The sequence below is a fragment of the Babylonia areolata genome, chromosome 8, assembly GCF_041734735.1.
Source record: "Babylonia areolata isolate BAREFJ2019XMU chromosome 8, ASM4173473v1, whole genome shotgun sequence".
Classification (NCBI taxonomy): domain Eukaryota; kingdom Metazoa; phylum Mollusca; class Gastropoda; order Neogastropoda; family Buccinidae; genus Babylonia; species Babylonia areolata.
In genome coordinates this window covers 32,210,500-32,226,263 of record NC_134883.1, presented here as the reverse complement: position 1 = coordinate 32,226,263, position 15,764 = coordinate 32,210,500, and the positions used below count along the sequence as shown (strand labels likewise).

The 15,764-nt window shown below is 43.5% G+C and overlaps 1 protein-coding gene across 1 annotated transcript in view; it reads left to right on the top strand.

Annotated features, from left to right (window-relative positions):
- Positions 1-15,764, top strand: part of LOC143284749 (inter-alpha-trypsin inhibitor heavy chain H4-like) — a 54,124-nt gene that overhangs the window by 25,979 nt on the left and 12,381 nt on the right. The window contains exons 2-7 of the mRNA XM_076591714.1: positions 2,786-2,943; positions 5,304-5,417; positions 6,646-6,893; positions 9,027-9,196; positions 11,969-12,151; positions 15,588-15,690. Coding sequence (XP_076447829.1) covers positions 2,786-2,943; positions 5,304-5,417; positions 6,646-6,893; positions 9,027-9,196; positions 11,969-12,151; positions 15,588-15,690 — 976 coding nt within the window. The remainder of the gene's footprint in view (positions 1-2,785; positions 2,944-5,303; positions 5,418-6,645; positions 6,894-9,026; positions 9,197-11,968; positions 12,152-15,587; positions 15,691-15,764) is intronic.

Genomic DNA, 15,764 nt, shown 5'->3' with positions numbered 1-15,764 from the left:
GTAGTGTAGACACAGCAAAAGGTGATAACTGGAGATCACCAATCACGGATTCTCGTGTCCATCGGCCCCAAACCATAACTCTCTCCATACGAACGGCGAAAGAGACGACGTTAACAGCGTTTCAGCCCAATTATCACCATCAAAATATTGCAAGAGGAAGATTCTTATACTGAAGAGGTGAATGTTGACAAAGAATACCACAATTCTGACCACGGAAGCTAAAGGTTGGGTCATTCAGACACCCACTGGACATCCGAGGGGTCTGTGTAGAGGAGAAGAGAGGACTGGCCGTACTGAGTGAGTTAACACACAAAAAGCAAACAAACCAACAAGCAAAAGACAAGAGAGGCAAGGCCTTCAAGACTCACTTGTGATACACTTTTTAAAAAAAATCCAAGCTTTTTATGTATTGAGTATAATTTCAAAATGTAATGTTTAAGATGAGAAAGATCAGTTTAAAGCGAATTAAGTCCCCTAGCATTAATAACAGAGTAATTTCCCTTTTTTACTATCTGCACCAAAACGTTTGCAAAATAAATAAAACTTCCAAAAGAAGTTCCTGTTTGAACAAAAAATGATAATAATGACTGCTCTTGTTGTTGTGTCAGAATATCAGATCAAAGTGCCAAGTTTAGAGAACACAAAAAATATAAATATAACAGTAAATGCAGTTTGCATATAATTAGGCTTCATTTTTTTTATTTTTGTGCCCATCCCAGAGGTGCAATATTGTTTTAAACAAGATGACTGGAAAGAACTGAATTTTTCCTCTTTTTATGCCTAATTTGGTGTCAACTGACAAAGTATTTGCAGAGAAAATGTCAATGTTAAAGTTTACCACGGACACACACACACACACAGACAACCGAATACCGGGTTAAAACATAGACTCACTTTGTTTACACAAGTGAGTCAATAAAAGAAAGACGACTAAGTCCGCCAACATCATACTTTTCTTCTAATCTTCGAGGCTTGAGCCCATGACTGAACACGACCAACAGCTGCCTTTCAAAGGCCACACCTCGAAACATCCCTTCACCTTCACCTATCCCATAACCCGGTAGAGGGTCGTCGGGGCACCGCAGAAGAATTCTAGACCAGTTCTCTCCATCAGGTTCCTGTCTCTCGCAGCTCTCTGTGAATCTGGGAAATTCAGGTCTGTCCATTCTGTTACGATTGTCCTGCCACTTTTTTTTTTCCTCCCTCTCTTTCTATTGCCTGGTACGGTGCCCTGCCTCGAAACTTTAATTAACTCTCTCCATACGAACGGCGAAAGAGACGACGTTAACAGCATTTCACCCCAGTTACCATCATCAAAATATTGCAAGCGGAAGGCTCTTATACTGAAGAGGTGAATGTTGACAAAGAATACCACAGTTCTGACGACGGAAGCTAAAGGTTGGGTCATTCAGACACCCACTGGACATCCGAGGGGTCTGTGTAGAGGAGAAGAGAGGACTGGCCGTACTGAGTGAGTTAACTAACCCATAACTCCTTCAGAAACCACTTCCTTTTTTAGTCAAAACCGCGAACAGACAACAACAGATCAGCGTACCAGATCTGAACCTGGCCAGTGAAAGACCATGTATTTACATCTCTCTGGGTGACAGACGAACGGAACGAAATATATACCTGTTAAACCGATATAAATGTTGCAGGTATGTGTTTACTGTAAAGCGCGGTGAGCCTGCTCTTGGAAACAGGTAACCGCGATATATAAGCCTCCACATTAGTATTATTATTATTATTATCATTATCATCATCATCATCATCATTTTTATTTTCTTCTTTTTTTTATTATACCTGCCCCGTACAGTGGGCGTGTGCACAACATAACTCATCACCCAGTTTCTGTTCAGAATCAAATACCGCCCCTTTCAATTCCAGATCTCTCCGCCCCTTTCAACTCTAGATCTCCTCCTTTTTTAATTTATTATTATTATTATTATTATTATCATTATTATTATTTTAATATATGTTGTTGTTGTTTTTTTCTCAAGGCCTGACTAAGCGCGTTGGGTTACGCTGCTGGTCAGGCATCTGCTTGGCAGATGTGGTGTAGCGTATATGGATTTGACCGAACGCAGTGACGCCTCCTTGAGCTACTGATACTGATACTGATCTCTCCTTCCATTTATTTTCCACAAACCAACATCAAATTACGTTCACAAACCTCATTTCCTTTCATGCACACACACCCAGAAAAGGGTGGATCCTGCACCCACGATCAGAGATCATTCACAGATAACTCTAGCTGCAAAAGAGGGGGGTTAACTCTAGCCGCAAAAGGGAGATGAGAACGGGATGAAAGTTTCTCTTCTTTTGATCTTATCTAGACTCCGTTCATGGTTTTGACTGAAGTGGCTCATCAACTTTAATAATCACCTTATTTCCTTCCAAATCTGACTTGTCACGTCTCCCCCCCCCCACCCCCGTCCTCTTTTAGAGAAGGGGTGTGGGTCTGGGTGGCGGCCACGAACCTATAAATATCTATGTCCGTGGGTGGCGTCATGTATGTGAGGGAGAGTGGAGGAGAGTCGAGATGGCTTTGTGTTACTCTGTGGACCAGGTAACTATTTGGATGCAGCCCCTCTCACCCCGACCACTCTTATCATTTCCTCCTTCTCCCGCCCACCCCCTCCCTGACAACCCCTTCCCCCGGATAAAAAATAGAGGGGGTTTGGGGGGGGGGGGGGGGGGGACCCGTTATGCACTGATTTATAAAGAGATACAGAGTTTGATTTGGTTTTATCAGGCGTTTTTTTGTTTTGTTTTTGTTTTCCAGGGAACTCGCATCACATCGCTGTACGCATGCACGGACATCAAATATCGCTTCGCCACCACGCGCATCACCAGTCACGTGATCAACCCCACCAACCAATCACGGCAGGCCGTCTTTGACATCACGCTTCCCAATGACGCCTTCATCTCCAACTTCACGCTGTGAGTTGTCTTCGGAGCTCAGCTCTTCAGGGAAAAAGTCAGAAAGCGGAACAAACAACAAAAAAAAAGATTCCCAGCAATCGTTACAACATAAAATATTGAAGCCACATGTGCTGTGCTACATTTCAATTTTAATTCCTTTTACTAGTTGTTGTTGTTCTTGTTTTTCGTTTTTGATGGTGTGCATATGCAAAGAATGGCTTTGAAAACAGCAGAGGCAAAAATGTCCGAACACTGCATAAGCCACTTGTAAATACGATTGAACGTATGAAATGCTGCCTAATTTTCAGGAAGATAATTATACACACCCACAAACCCACCTTTCCAGGGCTAAGCAGTGTGTTCCTTCATGTTTCATACAACGCATGCATGCGCACACATACATGTGTGTCTTTCATCTGATTCTGCTCCGATGAAGGGCTGCTGTGTACCACACTACATCGATCATTACGAATTCGAATGATTATCATTTAACTCACCAACGACAAAATCATGCGCGTGCGAGCCGCACACACACACACACACACACACACACACACACACACACAAACACACACACACACACACACGCGCGCACGCACGCACACACACACACACACACACACACACACACACACACACACACACACACACACAACGAATAAAAGAAAAGAATAAAAACACACACAAAGAAAAAAAAAACCACATAAAGTAAAAGTGCCACCACATATACTCCAGGACTGATCACTTCCCAAGTACAATTAATACTAATCTAATTATCACACTCTTTCCCTAGCAAGCAGTGAGAGTCACCATTCATTTTGGACAGTTCCTGTATTCTTTAAATAGGGCGCTACTTTGCGAACAGGTAACACCCCCACCTCACCCCCTCCACCCCACCCCCAATTTCTTTCTTTCTTTTTTTTTTTTTTTTAATAATAATTAATTTTTTTTTTAAAGAATCCCGTTTACGTTGCCATAGTTGTATGGATTCTATTTTATGGCTTTCAGACTGCTCTGTCCGGGGATAGCGCGTCGCTGAAGTGCAGCCCAACCTATTTTGTTTTTTTTTTGTTTTTTTCTGTCTGTGCATACATTTGTCCATTCATTTATTTTTTCATTTATATATCTATTTATTTATCTGTTTATTTATCCATTTATTTATTTATCTATTTATTTATTTATTTACTTATTTTTAATCTGTTCATCTATTTATTTATTTTACTATGAAAGTAGAACATTCTATACAATATTGCCAGGGACAACCACTTTATTGCCGTGAGTTCTTTTGCGTGCGCTAAGTCAATACTGCACACAGGATCTCAGTTTATCGTCTCATCCTAAAACAAGAGAGGCAAGGCCTTCAAGACTCACTTGTGGCAAATTAAGTCCCCTAGCATTAATTACAGAGTAATTTCCCTTTTTTTTACTACCTGCACCAAAACGTTTGCAAAATAAATAAAACTTTCATGCCTAGCAAAAGAAGTTCCTGTTTGAACAAAAAATGATAATAATGACTGCTCTTGTTGTTGTGTCAGAATATCAGATCAAAGTGCCAAGTTTAGAGAATACAAAAAATATAAATATAACAGTAAATGCAGTTTGCATAGAATTAGGCTTCTTTTTCTTTCTTTTTTTTTGTTTTTTTTGTTTTGTTGTTGTTGTGCCCATCCCATAGGTGCAATATTATTTTAAACACGATGATTGGAAAGAACTGAATTTTTCCTATTTTTATGCCTAATTTGGTGTCAACTGACAATGTATTTGCAGAGAAAATGTCAATGTTAAAGTTTACCTGGACACACAGACACACACACGCACACAGCCACACACACACACACACACACACACACACACACACACACACACACACAGACAACCGAACACCGGGTTAAAACATAAACTCACTTTGTTTACACATGTGAGTCAAAAATGACCAGCACCAAGATCACCACTCAGTGTCCAGTGGATAGGGGGTGGAGGGGTGGAGGGGGTATAGTAAAAGTTCCAGTCTGTGTCGGATTGGGACCCGTGGAAACTCACTTCCTTGTCGGGGCGCCTTACCACTAGGCCACCGCTCCCCCCACCGTCTGATAAACACACACACACACACACACACACACACACACACACACAGAGGCACACACACACACACACACACACACACACACACACACACACACACACACACACACACAAACAAGCAAATAAACAAACAACACGCACATGCACACGCACACACGCACACGCACACGCACATTCAGGTGGCAATGGAGAAGTCACAGCCATGTTTGACTGCCTGTTTGCATGCGCATTCGAGCCACGCTTGTTTTCGCACACACACACACAAAAATCAACAGTCTTGCCTTCTGATGTGCCAGGACCGTGGACGGACTGACGTACCCGGGCAGGGTGGAGGAGAGGGGGGAAGCCCTCAGACGCTACGGCTCCAACTCTACCCAGGATGACGTCAGCTCCGGAAGGGTCACCCAGAGGTGAGGGCACTTCGGGATACTTTTAGACTACTAAGCATTCTTTTTTTTGTGTGTGTGTATGGTTTCAGTTGCATGCAGGTAACGGAGCACCCGGACTCTTGGTGTGTGTGTGTGTGTGTGTGTGTGTTTTATAGTTTGTTGTTGCTGTTTTTGTGTTGTTGTATTTGTTTAAGTTCTTTCATATGCCTTCGTGACTGGCCGATACTTCGGTACACCTTTAGCATACTCAACATTCTGCGCATCGCATCTGGAAAATATTGATTAACCGAGGAAGAAAAGGAGAAGAGGTGGGTATAGCGAAGAAGCAGATGAACTAGTAGTTTCAATTCCATTGAGGTATCAAAACGTGCGACAGAAGATTGATTGACTGATTGAATCTTTAATGGGTAAAGAATTAGGCGCACTCAAGGCCTTTTGACAATTCTGCCCATTCAACAACACAAAACATTAAAATAAAGAACGACACAAAACATGAAAATAAAGAAATAAAATGAAATAAAATAAGATAATAAGAACGACAGTAACTGGAATATCTTTTAAAAGCAACAAAGCAATGAAAAGAACAATTGGTACATTATCACGCACGTACGTACACAGAGAGAGAGAGAGAGAGAGAGAGAGAGAGAGAGAGAGAGAGAAGAAGAAGAAGAAGAAGAAGAAGAAGAAATCGTCGAGAACAGTCGTATTTCCTTCCACTGTCATGCTGCAGCAATTCTTCCAGAAACCACGACGTTCTGCTGCTACTGTTAAAGAATGTCTAAAACCATCTATAGTGCATTTATATACTGGCGATGAGAATAAAGGACACAAAATTAATAGTAAAACGTTTTTCGTATCTCTGTGAGTTAACAAAAGAAAGAAAAAAAGATGCAGTCAATCTCAACCAGCCAGCTGTTACAAATCTAAAGAATCAATCCACCCAAACATTACACACATAACAGCCAAATCATTTTGTATGTGTGAGAAATGGGAGAAGGGGGAGGGGGAGGGGGGAGGGCAGTGGGGAGAGAAAATGGTCATGAGCGGTTCATATAATTTAAAACTTTTTTTTCTTACACGTCAAGCGCCCCGAGCTTTTAAAGAGCAAGGACGCCATTCAAATGAGCATTATTATTATTATTGTTGTTATTACAACCATTAACACGTCACACGATTAACCAATCGAATCGTGAAAAGAAAAGAAAAAAAACACGAAACACTGACACAAGTTATCTTCCATCATTTACAGACCTCGCGAAACCAACCAGTTTCGGGTGACCTTGAAAGTGGCGCCCTTTCAAGGGGTGACCTTCAACCTGACCTACCAGGAGATTCTCGAGCGACGATTGGGTTTCTACGATCACGTGCTGTACATTGACCCGGGTCAGCCCGTGGAGGACCTGCGCGTGGACGTGTCCATTGAGGAGAACCGACCAATCAGTTACCTGCACGTGCCCCCTATCAGAAGCGATCTGCTGACCGACTTTGACATTTCTGGTGGGTTGAACAGAGCAGTAGTGTAGTTTCCGTTACTACTGGTTGAATAGTTATTTTGTCTATATTCTTTTTTATGCTGCTTGAGGAGAGGGGAATAGGGAAAGCAGTGATGATTTAAGGCATTCGTGAAGTGGGGAAGGTGACTGATTTTCGTCTAAAGTCACAAATGTGGATAAACTTTAAACAAAAGAACGAACAAACGTTTCAAGAAGGCGTCAAACCATGCAGACTGATCCGTACACGCATCTGCTGTTTCAAGACAGAAAAAAAAACCCAACAACAACAACAAAAAACTACCGAACAGATGACTGACTTTCGCATAAACCCAAAGTGCTCATTAGCAGGCCGAGAATTGTTCATGACCAAACGTTTGGGGTTTTTTCTTCTTCTTTCTTTATAATTATCATTGCAATTCAAAGACAACCAATTCAGCTGTTAAGAATAACTCCATCCATTCACATAATTATTAATATGGGGATTTTATTTTCTTGTTTGATTTTGCTTTATGAACAGAGACAAATGGACCCCACCAAAATGACAGTTATAACATTGGTCCAATACTTTTTTTTTTCTTTCCAGTTGGATTAAGTAAATTCTGCTGAACTGAATTTAGGTCCTGACAGAAACGATGGACTGGACACGTGCGACACGATGGCCTTGATAAACAAACCGTTTTTGTCGTGTCTAACAGTCCCAAGTAACCGAGTATAATTTCTTGTTGTTCCACACGAACACGGAAAGCTAGTCTGGTACATGTATCAACAGCACGCAATTATGATTTAATTTCGTGAATTTTTGGCGGTCTCAATATGGATGTGGAGACTACATGGCCACTTCTTTCCTCTCGCTGCAATGTCCGCCTTCTTCGAAATGTCATCGGTTATGAAGTCATCCGTTGCTTATGTTTTCTCTTAACAATCATATCAGATTGTTAGACGTTGACTGAAACACAATCCAACTTATCCGAATAGATGAGCAAGTTTGGTGGCAGCTGGCACAACGATGACCTAACAGAGCAACACCTGGGTTGGTTGTCCATGGTAACTGACAAACAATGATCAAACACAGCAACACCTGGGTTGGTACGACCACGGATAGCTGTGACAAAACAATGACCTAACAGAGCAACACCTGGGTTGGTTTGACCACGGATAACTGTGATAAAACAATTTCCTGGGTTAGTTTGACGATGGATAACTAGCAACACCTGGGTTGGTTTTTACCACGGATAACTGTGGCAAAACAATGACCTAACAGAGCAACACCTGGGTTGGTTTGACCACGGATAATTAGCAACACATGGGTTGGTTTGACCACGGATAACTAGCAACACCTGGGTTGGTTTGACCACGGATAACTAGCAACACCTGGGTTGGATTGACCACGGATAACTGTGATAAAACAATGACCTAACAGAGCAACACCTGGGTTGACAATGACCTTATAGAGCAACACATGGGTTGACAATGACCTTATAGAGCAACACATGGGTTGACAATGACCTTATAGAGCAACACATGGGTTGACAATGACCTTATAGAGCAACACATGGGTTGACAATTGCCAAAAAGTACTAGCAATACCTGGGTTGGTTTGACCAAGGACAACTGTAACAAAACAATGACAAAACAGAACAACACCTGGGTTGGATTGACCAGGGACAATTGTGACAAAACAATGACCTAACAGAGCAACACCTGGGTTGGACTGACCACGGATAACTAGCAACACCTGGGTTGGATTGACCACGGATAACTGTGACAAAACAATGACCTAATAGAGCAACACCTGGGTTGATTTGACCACGGATAACTGTGACAAAACAATGACCTAACAGAGCAACACCTGGGTTGATTTGACCACGGATAACTAGCAACACCTGGGTTGGTTTGACCACGGATAACTATGACAAAACAATGACTTGACGGAGTAACACCTGTGTTGACGATGACATAATAGAGCAACACCTGGGTTGACGATGACATGACAGAGCAACACCCGGGTTAGTTTCACCACGGACAACTGTGACAAAACAATGACCTATTTTTCACACCTGGGTTAGTTGTACCACGGATGACTGTGACAGATCAATAATCTAACAGAGTTACATTGCTTTGGGGGGTTTCCGCACAGAGACCAACAGCCTGGTACGGGTGGAGAGGCCCAGTGGTCGCCATGCCTACATCAGTTACCACCCCAGCGCTCAGCAGCAGCAGGTGCAGGGCATGTCCCAGGACGGTCTCTCCGGCCTCTTCACCGTCAGGTATGACGTCGGCAGGTCCCTGGACGCCGGAGAACTGCTGGTTAGTGAACGCTGGGTTTGCTTCTTCTGGTCAGCTTTTCATGACATTGAACGTTTGGGGGCACATAGTTCGTGTCTTCTGGTCAGCTTTTCATGACATTGAACGTTTGGGGGTGCATGGTTTGTTGTTATGGGCGCATGGTTTGTGTTTTCTGGCCAACATTCCACAACTTAAATGTTGTTGTTTTTATCATGTTCCATTCATGCAAAAATTATCACTGAAAGTCTTCTCCACTAATCAATCATCTCTGCACACAGTAAGAAAGTACGTGCCATCAGCCCTAAGCCCTCTTGGTCCACAAGACAATAAACGCTACTCTTTTCCATTAACGCCACCAATGAAAATCATCATGACCAATTAATCTATCATCTACCTGGCAAAGTACCAATTTCGTGCAAATCACCACCCCACAAAATTCCGGTGTCATGACGATGAAGCATTGCTCTGTTCTGTTCATGCAATTACCACCAGTGACTCCTCGCCCAGCCCAGTCTATGCAGACTGTAATATATTATGTGATATTCACATTATCATTACCGTTGAAAATTATGTCTCAACCACTTTGTTTGTTGCCTCTGAATGTCGATGACAGTTACTTTGTGTACAGCATCACACGAAACTTTCTGTATCAGAAAATAAACTTGAACTTGTGGTGCTTAAGGCCTTATTCAAAGCCTCTTCCCTGTCAGGATTTGAATTATTTCTTGCATACGTGGTGGTACAGGTCTTAATATCCTATCTATTCACAGCAAGCAGGATTATATAATGATGGTAAGTTTGCCCAGTGGGCATCCAGTCTGATCTTAAAAGTGTTGACTGTTGGTGCTGTAACTACGTGGTCTGGAAGGTTATTCCAGGTGTTGACGACACGTTCTGCAAAGTAGGTACTTCTGACAAGCAAGCGGCTGTGTCCCTTATACACATTTAGGCAGTTGCCCCTTGTGTCCCTACCTTCCAGTTGTTGAAATTCTGGATTTTGTACGTTGTAAATGCCATGGATACACTAATATAGGTCTATCATATCACCACGTGTGCGTCGATGCTCGAGACTGGGGAGGTGGAGGGCAGCTGGGCGTTCTGGTTATGGTTTGTCTGTAAAGAAGGACAGGAGTTTTGTTGCTCTGCGTTGGACATTCTCTATATTCATTATATTTGATTACATTTTCTTTATACCACCCCTACCATTCAAAGTCAATTCAACCAGTCAGTCTTCTCAGTGATAAAGCGTCAATAACTTCATCGTACACTACATTAATTAACCCAAGCCACAAAGCTAATATACATGCAGACATAAAGAACTTTATGTGGCGCTGCACTCCGGCAACACGTTCTCCCTGGGAAAAAAGCAACCCCGACGGATTTCACATCGAGAAAATCTATTGTGACAAAAACTTCTATAATACATTTGCAAGTCACCGATATGTGTGACGGGACGTTAAACTAAATTCCTACAAAGTCGTCTGTACGCAGACTACACTTTATTTCATTATTGTATTACTTGTATTACGGTTTTTTTCACAACAGATTTCACTGTGTGATATCCAAACTGTTCTCTTCCAGGGAGAGCGCATTGCTACACTGAGAGTGCCACCGATTTTTTGGTATTTTTTTCCTGCATGCAGTTTTTTTTGTTTTGTTTTTTTCCTGTTGAAGTGGAATTTTCTACAGAATTCTGCTAGGGACAACCCTTTTGTTACTGTGGGTTCTTTTACGTGCGCTAAATACATGCTGAACACGGGACCTCGGTTTACTGTTTCATCCAAATGACTAGCATCCAGACCACCACCCAAGGTCTAGTGGAGGGGGAGAAAGTACTGGCAACCGTGCAGGGACTGGAACCAGTGCTTTCAAATTCTTTCGCTTCGTAGGTGGATGCTTTAACTCAGGTCATCACTCCACTACTTTCCATATCTCTGCCATGAAGATCACCTGGGGCCATATTCAAGACAAAAATCTTTTGCCTGAAGGCAAGTTACCCTTGACCGGGCAGGGACACGCGGTTACAGTTTACCTTGAAGGCCAAGATATCTTCATATTCGAGAGGCACGAAGTGCACTCAAGCAGCAAACCCGTGGTCTATAAATAAAAATCCCAGGGATTCCCTTCTGCGCATGCTCTTTTACTTCGCACGCGCCACAGTGTGACACACACACAAAGAAAAAGAAAGAAAGAAAAAGCTTCAGTGACAAAGCATCGATTAGAGTCAGCAATTTGTCAAATCTAGGGGGGCACTTTTGCAGTCTGACACATTGTCCTCCCTGCTTTACAGCTAATTGCAAAAATGAACTAAAATAACGGAGTTCGGATTCAAGTATTTCTCTGGGATGAACGAATTTCGATGATCTGCAAACCTTGGGCATTCCAAATCTACTGTCTGCAAATGCACTCACTTCACGGCTACATACGTAATTTATATGAAATATAATGACGTCTGCCAGTCTCAATACGTCAATTTTGACTGCCAAGTAAACAAAGGATAAAATCAAACTATCAGAGGCCGTATTCAAGACACGGTCTCTCCGCAAAACGCCTGTTTTCCCTTAAAATAACCACCGCAACAAAAGGAATCGTCATATTTACTTCTGCTTCGTGGGCTGTCACCCTTGGCAGATGGTAAGGGTACGTTGCCTTCAGGTTTGTAGAACCACAGGTAGGTTTTCATGTTCCTGAATACCAGATATTGCTAACCCTCGGGCAGTTTGCCTTGCCTTAGGCAGATTACCCGCAGGCACACACTTAACGTCAACGGAATCCCGATCTTTTTGTGGGCAGAGTGTGAACGGCTACTTCGTGCACTTCATCGCCCCCACGGTGCAGCAGTCCATTCCCAAGGACGTGCTCTTCATCCTGGACACCAGCACCTCCATGAAGTGGCAGAAGCTGGGCCAGCTGCAGGACGCCATGAGGGTCATCCTCAACGACCTGGCCCCTGAGGACCGCTTCGCCCTCATGCAGGTGTGGGGATTGGGGCTAAAATGGGGAGGGGGGGTGGCACTGCACGTGCATTTGGGAAGATGTAGAAGATGTAGCAAACAGATAGCTTTGCCCTCATGCAGGTGGGTGGGGATTGGAATAGGGAGGGGGTGCTGAGGGAGGGGGGGGGGGCTCTGCAGTGGGGCAGTTGCATGCGTTTGGGAAAGTGTGCATGACACAGAAAATGTTGTAAATGGATCACTTCAGTCGACCTCATGCAGGTGGGGATTGGGATTGGAATAGGTGTGGGGGGTGTATGGAGGTGTGGGAGGGGGCACTGAACGTGTGTTTAGAAAAGTACACGTGACATAGAAAATGTAGCAAACTGGGATCACTTTGCACGACCTCATGCAGGTGGTAATTGGGATTGAAATGGGAGGGAGGGGGGAGACGAGGGGTTTGGGGTGGGGGCACTGCACTGCCGCAGTTGCGCTCGGGGGGAAAGTGCACATGACACAGAAAATGTAGCTAACTGGGTCACTTCGCTCTCATGCATGTGGGGATTGAGGCTAGAATTGGGAGGAAGGGTGTGTGTGTGGAGGGGGCATGAGCGTGAAGGGGGGGGGGGGCACTGCACGTGTGTTTAGGAAAGTACACATGACACAGAAAATGCAGCTAACTAGAATCACTTCGAGCAACCTCATGCAGGTGTGGGGATTGGGGCTAAAATGGGGGGGCTGTAGGGGTGGGGGTGGGGGACGCTCCACAAGCGTGTTTGGAAAGGGCACGTGCTACAGGATCTTTTACCCTGAAGTAAGTTGGGGCTGGGATTGGGAGGGGGCTGGGGGGGGGGGGGGGGGGGGAAGGACACTACACGTGCTGCAGTTGCATGCGTTTGGGAAAGTGTACGGTGACACAGAAGATGTAGCAAACGGGATGGCTTTGCCCTCAAGCAGGTGGGGATTGAGACTAGAATAGGGAAGGTGGGGTGCATGGTACGTGCGTTTGGGAAAGTGCACATGACACAGAAAACGTAGCCAACGGGAAAGGGCACGTTGCAAAATGCAGCTGACAGGACCGCTTTGCTCACATGCAGGTGGTGATGTAAGGGGGGGGGCGGGCTTTGTGGTGGGCTGGGGAGGGCGAGTGAGGGGGTGGGGGTGGGGGTGGGGCCTGCATGAGCCTCAAGTGCATCTGAGAAAGAGATTATTAATAGCATGGAAAATGAAGCTACGCAATCACTTTGATCTCATTCAGGTGGGGAATCGTGTTTGGGGAAAGGGAATGTAGCAAAGAAAGGGTAGACAACGGGATTCGCTTTGCCCTGATGCACGTTGTGAGAAAGGTGCATTAACGTTCTCAACTGACAGCAAATACTACAGCTGAATCCCCTGCCATTGAGACGTTTGTTTGTTTATAGTCTTTTCATGTAAGATGATGATAATAGACTGAAAACAAATTATTATTATTATTATTATCATCATTATGATGATGATGATGATTACTGTTATTATCATCATCATTATTATTGTTGTTGTTGTTATTTTCTTTCCTTCTTTTCATCATTGGTTTTATCATAATTACTTTGAAATCGTCATTTCTGAAAATTAATGGCAGGGGAAGAATTATTCAACTGAAAGTGGGCGATTGAGGTGGAGGAAGAAGGGGGTTGAGGAAGAGAGAAAGAGAGAGAGTACAAAATGTAAAATGGAGAGGGTGAGTGTCAGTGACTGGAGAAAGAAAAGCATAATATTGAAAGGGTGAGTGTGTGTGAGGGGAAGATGGGGTAAGCGGGATTAGAACAGAAAATTAATCAGTAATCAAATACTGTATGCAATACTTCTGTTGAATAATATTTGTAAAGAGGATGATGTGGGCACCGTCAAGAGCCCATCATCAATCTGACTTCCTTTAATTAAGAAAAGATAAAATTCATTCTCATTCAGGAGATAAATAAAGAATGAGTTATCAGTAGAAAACATAGCAACGCTCAGCACAAATTCTTGTTCGTGTTGACTCAAAAGCGTGCGCGTGCAGACAGACACACTAGCACGAACACGCGCTCTCGTCTATCACCAAAACATATTCTGTTACATGTCAGTTAGATTATCGGTCGTTACTGAGAAACGCGAACACACAATGTTTAAACGGATAATACATCAGGCACTAGCATACATACTCGCTATACCTCCCACCGGTATTCACATCCCCACTGAAGTGCTGAAGATAACAGTGTCAACAGCTCCCGGGGATATCCAACGTAGCTGACTGTCAAATCTGACAAGTTGCAGAAAGTAGAATCATTTTTGAGCGAGCGAGTGAGTGAGCATGTGTGTGTGTGTGGCGGGGGATGGTGGGTGGAGGGAGATTGGAAGGGGAAAGGACTTCGGGAGGAAGCTGAATTTGTGTTCATGTGGTTGAAATGGTTTTGGACGCAGGCCAAGTCTTGATGGGGGAGTTGCATCTATAATTTGCAGCAGTATTTCATCTCAGTGAATGCAAATCAAAATGCAAGCGGTGCAATAATTGCGTCTGGAGCAATGTTTTCTAAACATCACTCTTGAAACTCAAATACACGCACGTGCGATCAGCTGCTGCTGTGTTTACAAAAAACTGTACTTCAATGTCATCCCTCTCCGAGACCAAGACGTTTCGCTCGTAATACCCTTCATGAATGGGAATGAGAGCCCTTATTTCAACCGCCACTCATCCCACTGATAAAAATAATCATACCAATTTATAGTACATATTACTGAGGATTGTAGACACCAACAGGTTGACATGTCCGTCATGGTTTACATCCACGTGCACGAACTAGGAAAAGCATAGTGAGGATGCCATGTATTTACGCCGACACATTAATTTTGTGTTTTGGCTTGCATCCTTCGTGTGCAAAACCGTAATTTGTGGCACTCCATGTTGTCCAAAGCCAAGCCTCCATGATTCCTGATTACGGCTGACGTGAAGACCTTACAGGGATTATTTAAGGGACCTTCAGTCAGACTGTTCCCGAACTCTCATCATGGATTGAAGACAAAGCCTGGTTGATGTTCTGACAGCTGAAAACGAAGAAGTAATAAGATCCTTGGCCAAATACTTTGCTGAAGCTAGAGAAGTAAGAAAAACTTTCGATTGCAGTTTGAAATCATTATGCTTATAGTTCACACATATCAACTCTTACTTCTTAATGTGCCTGATGGTTTTCTTACCGAGAAGCAACGATCACAATACTCAGGATCATGTCTTTACCCATCATGGTTTATGTTGTACTTACATGAATGAAGATACGCATATACGCCGAGCGACTGTTGTCCTCATGAGTAAGATAGTGTTGAGGTATTTCTTCGTTCTCTGTTAATGTTTACTTTTCGTTGACAATACCCATGAAATTGTGAGCCCCATGTCATTATGGCATGTATGCTAACGACATCAAACAGTTCAAGTGTTGAGTTCTCGTCGTGTATTGCGTGTCTTGCAGTTCAATTCCCGGGCCACCTTCTGGAGACGGCAGCTGTTGCCGGTGACCAGCAGGACCATTCAGTGGGCCATGCAGTATGTCAACTCCCTCAAGGCTCGTGGATGTCAGTGCTTCTGTTCATTTTATTATCTTGTTTCAAGTTTATATCATATTGTAATTGACCCCTGTGTTCTCTTC